Below are 6,358 nucleotides of genomic sequence, written 5' to 3' on the forward strand. Positions count from 1 at the left end.
TTTAAATAAGGCAATGCCTAGCTCGAGGGGCTGAATTTTTTGATGTATAGCGTGGTATTACACCGCGCTATACCCATTTGAATTATTGTTATGTTAGTTAACCGCATGAGACTTATTGATGGGCCCACAAAGAGGTATATCGCGGTGTAATACCATGCTATATATATTTGAATTACAGTTATATCAGTTAAATGCATGAGACTAATTGGTGGGCCCACAAACAGCTGCTATACCTTAACGGCAGAAACACCGTTTAAGTATAGCGCGGTATAATACCGTGTTAGATATAGAAAAGTATCTTTTTTTAGGCAGTAGAAACGTATTTTGAGTCCAAAAAGTTGGCATTTAGGTTTCGGACTATATAACTTTGCATCTGTACGAAAGGTTATTTGATTTATCCAGAGTAGATCCTTTTTTATTTATAGCCATGGTGTCCGGGCCAACTTGCATGCACCTTAACTAATTTCACGGGATACCTGCTACCTCCCACCAGCAACAGGTACTAGGTAACTCTGTCCACCAAAGCTTTGACACATGGGAAGAAATTGCCTAGTGTTTTTGTCATTTCAACCTAAAATCTCATAGTTCTTAACCCACTGCTGACCATTAGACTATACCCCAAAAAGAAATCACCCAGAGCAGGTCCTTTTAAAGCTGATGATTTAAAGAGCTCAAACCAGGACAAAGATTGTCATCTAAAAGTAACTTCATTCGAAATGCTGCTGACTTGATCTGTGTTGATAGACAATAAATATGTCAAATTCCAACACATGCACTTCTCATAGTTGTTCAAAATGGCCTTTAAAGAATAACCAACAGACCGACAATTTATTTTTATTTTTTTGTACAAGAGAAGATTTACGTGCCATTTACATTGAAATAAGCTCTTAGTTCGTTATATTTACAAATACAAAGAACAAATTAAAAAATAAAATTTGTAGCAACGTCTCCAGGAGCCATCAGTCTCAATATCTTTAGTCATCCTTGGAAATCACTGTATCCTCCTGGCTGATATGCCATTAGTAATCTTGTCATTTTTGTTCTTGTCTTACCGCAATAGCTTTTGCCTCTCTATCCTCGCAAGGTAGGGGTAAGGTCTGTGTACACACTACCCTCCCCAGACCCCACGGTGTGAGATAATACTGGGTATGTTGTTGTTGTTCTTACCGCAATCCATAGACTTCTGCCAATTCGCAACAATGTCTCTAAGAGCGTCAGATAGGCAATTTCAAGAGTAATTTATCAGAATTTTGAGTATGAAGCCTCGTCTGATAGTGTAAATTATATTTAGATTCCATGATGTAGTGTAGAAGTAGCAGAAAAGGTTTGCATAATTAATATTTATGTCAGCGGAAGCTACTGCCAAGGAACATCTCCATTATAAAGGATTGGACTACTTTCATGTTACCTGTACAGATTTCACGTCCAGTGCAAGGAAATGGGAAGCTCCAGAGGGCCAATGATGGAGCAAATTCCATATTACTCACCGAGAGGGCAAAACAGACAAATTCTATTTAGATGGATACATAGACAGCCTAGGAGCAGGGGCATATCACCAGTAATCACCACATGAACAAGCTCCATTTTGGAAGTGGTGAAACCTATTTATATCTCTTACAACAATTTCTCGCTGCACTATTGTTGATATAAACTTGATTGCTGCATGACAGTCCAAACATATTCGTAGATTTTTTATAATCCGGATTGGGCTTCCAGGTAGCGTTCTAAGTAAAGCAAAGGCTAAAGCTAATCTCTCACTATGTAACCACAGGAGGCGTGTCTTTTCATCATCGTCTACGTCAAGTAGAACAACATCACAATTAGGAACATAACCTCCCCTCTTACTTTTCAAGTTAAACAATTCCAACATTCCATGTATAAGTTTGATATCAGGATGTGAAGCATCACCAACAGAGAAATAATGAACACTGCCCTGGTGTTCAACCCAACTAAGTCCTGGTTCCTTCTTTAGTCGTTTCTTCTTCATGCTTCTCCGAACAAAAGCTACATTATTCCACCTTTTTGAAGTGGCATACATATTTGATAACAACACATAAGTCGCTTCATCTTGTGGTTCCAATTCAAGCACATGCTGAGCAGCTGTTTTCCCAAGCTCAACTTCATTATGAAGAACACAGGCACCAAGCAAAGCACGCCATACCATGACACTTGGCTCAAATGGGATGTCTTCAATCAACTTAACAGCCTTATCAAGGTGACCTAAGCGCCCCAAAAGTGATACCATGCATGTGTAATGCTCAACGCACGGTTCAATACCATAATCATCTAGCATTAAAAAGAGATAGGCATATCCTTGATTCAAAGATCCTGAATTGCTACAAGCTGAAAGAACACCAAGAAATGTTAATTGATTAGGCTTGACTTCCGTTTTGCGCATTCTCTCAAAGATATTGAGAGCCTCATTCCCAAGACCATGCATGGAATATGCTGAAACCATAGCATTCCATGAAACAACATCTCGCTCATTCATTGTTTCAAATGCTAAACGAGCATATTTAATACTCCCACATTTTGCGTACATATCCACTAAAGCATTTCCAACAGCAAGATCTTGATTGTAAGTGGTTTTTATAGTCAAAGAATGAATTTGAAGACCTGGCTCCAATGCAGCTAGGGTTGCACAAGCACGCAGCAGAGAAGAATATGTCACCGATGAAGCCCGTACTTGAGCTTCAAGCATATCCGTAAATAGATTTAGCGCCTTCTCTCCATCTCCACATTGTACATGGCCAACAATAATAGTGTTCCATGATACCTCATTTCTGTTTTCGGTCTCCAAAAACATGCTTACTGCATTTTCCACCTTTCCGCACTTAGCATACACATCCATGAGGGCATTTGTAACAAACACATCAGAATTAAGACCAGACTTTGTCACGTAGGAATGGATTTGCCTACCAAGGTTTAAAGCCTCCACTGATGCACATGCATGCAGCACACTAGCAAAAGTAAACTGGTTTGGAGCAACTAATGCTCTCCTCATTTGGGAGAAAAATTCCAGTGCCTCGTCACAGCGGTCACTTTGTGAATACCGAGCTATAATAAAACTCCAATGAACTACATCACGTTCAGGAATCTCTTGAAAGACACGTGCAGCATCATTCAGATCTCCAGATTTACAGTATAGGTCGAGCAACGAAATACCAACTGAAGGATCCATCTCATACCTAGTTTTCAATACGCATCCATGAAAACTCTTGCCCACATTTATAGCCTCTAGACCAAGGCAAGCCTTCATGACACTCGCAAATGTATAGTTGTTTGGAATCCAACCTGCCATCCTCATTTGAGAGAAGCATCCCAGTGTTTCTTCAAACTTATCATTTTCTGCATAGCAAGTAATCATCCCTGTCCAAGAAACCATGTCCTTATCAATAATGCCATCAAAAACGTCCCTTGCAAAATCAACAAGTCCAGAAACAGAGTAAGAATCGATGAGGGCAGTGCTGACAAAAGGATTAGAGTCATGTCCAAGCTTATAAATACACGCATGAATGCTCGAACCCATCTCTGCCTCATCCATACTCACAAGCACTTTCAAGATTGTTGTGAATACAAATGGGTTCAGCTCATGACCTTCTCTATGCAATCTAACAAACAATTCAACAGCTGCAATGTATTGCTCTGCCCGCAAAAAACACTGAAGTAAAGTAACAAATGAAACCACGTTTCTCATAGGCATTTCGTCGAACAGCCGAACTGCATCATGTAATAACTCAGACTTGACGTACAAGTTGAGCAAAATATTCTGCCCAAATAGGTCTAAACATTCACCTCTTTTCAAAATGTCGCAATGGAGTGCCTTTGCGGCTCTGAAATCCCTGTTCATTATGCAATTCTGAAGCACATTGGCGTATGCAGATGAATCGAATGATGGAATTTCCAAATTCTTGTTTTGTTGTTTGGTCAAATGGAGGACTTGGGATGAGATATGGCAGTGCCGAAACAGAACCCAAACGTGGGATGTTGCAAAATCGGTCCATGACTGCCTTCTGCCCAGTGCGTATCTCAGCATGCGTGTTTCGGCAAGACAACGCTGGTTTCCCTTAATGAGCAGCCAACGTAAGCCTAGATTAACGGGCTTCGCTTAGACATTTTCTCATATGTCCTGTGAAATTAAGAGGGAAGTGCACACTTAGTCAATAATAACACTTGTATTTATTTTTAAGCAACTGTTTAAAATGTCTATAGTCTTTAGCCACTACTTTAATAAACTTTTATCTGCCCGGACGAAAATACCCTTCTGCTCATAAAGTTCAGGACCTAGTGTCCTTAACTTATGGGTTTGTTACTGTAAGTTCAGGACTAGTTGTCCTTAATTTATGAGCTTGTAAGTCTAAGTTTAGTATTACATATCCTTAACTTTTGAACTTGAACTTTAAGTTCAGGGCTACATGTCCTTAACTTTTGAACATGGAACTTGAAGTCAAGACTACCGGTCCTTAATTTCTGTGCTTGTAACTCTAAGTTAAGGACTACATGTCCTTAATTTTTGAACTTCCAACTCTAAGTTCAGGACCAAGTGTCATTAACTTATGAGCTTGTTACTGTAAGTTCAGGACTAGCTGTCCTTAATTTATGAGCTTGTAAGTCTAAGTTAAAGACTATATGTCCTTAGTTTTTGAGCTTGTAACTCTAAGTTTAAGACTACATGTCCTTAACTTTTGAACTTGTAACTTTAAGTTGAGGACTATATGTCCTTATTTTTTGAACTTGAAACTCTAAGTTCAGGATTACTTGTCTTTAATTTCTGTACTTGTAACTCTAAGTTAAGGATTACCTATCGTATGCTAGGCATTGAAATATTTTGTACTAAATCACTTTCCCATATCCTCATGCTCTGCAAAGATAGAGAAGGATGTAAATGAAATTGATGAGTGAAAGAATGTTGGTTACTGTGACATGTTCAAATGTGATACACAGATTGCCCTGAACATTGTGAACATGTTAATGAAAATGTCATGATGTTGCAGTAGACAGTGTACTAACATATGTAGCGGAGTTTGTACGAACATGCTAGCAAACTCTTTTTTTAAATAAGGAGCATTCCTGCAGAACGGGAGAAAGGGTTTTGAAATATAGAGGGTTTGGGAAGGAAAAGAGATAGAAGAAAGGGTAACGCCGTCTTTTCATATTAATTTTAATAGATTAGTGACTACTTTTGCTCAGCATTAAAAATACTGGATAAAAAGTAAATACCACTTTAAAAAGTGACTACCCCACACAATTTTTACAAATTAAGAAGGGTAAGAAAGGTAGAACACTTTGGTGCCACTATTGATTTTTTAACCATGCTTGTCGTATGGACAAACTTTTAAGTTTAACAAATATTGTCTCTCACTTGTTCCATTGGGTGTAATTTTATGGGTAAGAAATTGAAAGAAATTCTATTTTTTCATACGAAAATAAAATTTGGATAAAAATATCCTTAGTTAAAATTCGAAAAGATTCCAGCATAATATCCTGAAATTCGAGTTTCTAACCTATGAAATCCTAGCATAATATGTTGCAATTCATAATGTGTTGAAATTCCAAAATAATATGTTGGAGATTTACATACAGGAGTTCCATAATCTAGCATATTTTACTTAATTTTTTTAGTGTTTTAGCTAAGAATATTTTTGTCCAAATTTTATCTATGTGTTTATAAGTATTACAAATATTGGATATTTTTCAATTACAATTTCAAAATTTGGTCAGCCATGCTATTTTGGTTAAGAAATACTCCTAATAGGCTGGACTTCTTAAATAAAAATTGGACAGAAAGACCCGACAGGTCGTTTTCAGTTCTAGCTTCTCATTTCGTGATTTAAGACCTTATATAGCTTTATTTGGTGATTTATGACTTGCTATGACGATTCAATAGGTCGTTTTAAGTAATAGCCTTTATTTACGTATTTTGAGACCTCTTATAGCTTCCTTTGATGTTTATTAATTTGCGTGCGTGGTCTATGCTATTTTTTGAAAAGCTTTTACACAAAATTTAGAAGAAAATGTGATTTTTGGCCGAAAATATGACTTGAGTTGACCGCAGTCAATATTCTTGATAAACGACCTCAGATCGATATTTTAACGATTTCTGGTATGTTCGTATGATGTTTTTGGACTTGTACGCATGTTTGGTTGGCGTCCGGGGTGGCCTGAGCGCATATTGGCGTGTTATGTGAAAAATTATGAAAATGAATTTTAAAGTTAAAATTCTTGAGTTTTGATGACTGATACATGTTATTTGATGTTATTTTGATGGTTTGAGATAGAGAGAAAGTTTGTATGATGTTATTACACTTGAGTACATATTCGGTTTGGAGCCCGAGGGGCTTGGGTGAGTTTCGGATTG

General features: G+C 37.6%; 1 protein-coding gene across 1 annotated transcript; it reads right to left on the reverse strand.

Annotated features, from left to right (window-relative positions):
* Nucleotides 1-761: 761 nt before the first annotated feature.
* LOC104248445 (putative pentatricopeptide repeat-containing protein At5g13230, mitochondrial) lies at nucleotides 762-4,115 on the reverse strand. Its single transcript, XM_009804694.2, has 2 exons — nucleotides 1,409-4,115; nucleotides 762-1,183 (listed from the first exon to the last, which is right to left on the reverse strand). The coding sequence occupies exon 1, from the start codon at nucleotides 4,034-4,036 to the stop codon at nucleotides 1,553-1,555; it is 2,484 nt and encodes an 827-aa protein (XP_009802996.1). The 5' UTR covers nucleotides 4,037-4,115; the 3' UTR covers nucleotides 762-1,183; nucleotides 1,409-1,552.
* Nucleotides 4,116-6,358: the final 2,243 nt, after the last annotated feature.

Source organism: Nicotiana sylvestris, chromosome 12 (assembly GCF_000393655.2).
Source record: "Nicotiana sylvestris chromosome 12, ASM39365v2, whole genome shotgun sequence".
Lineage (NCBI taxonomy): Eukaryota > Viridiplantae > Streptophyta > Magnoliopsida > Solanales > Solanaceae > Nicotiana > Nicotiana sylvestris.

What these genes read in the sequence shown, in the direction of transcription:
- LOC104248445 (XM_009804694.2), bottom strand. Translation starts at nt 4,036, where the DNA reads ATGCTGAGATACGCACTGGGCAGAAGGCAGTCATGGACCGATTTTGCA.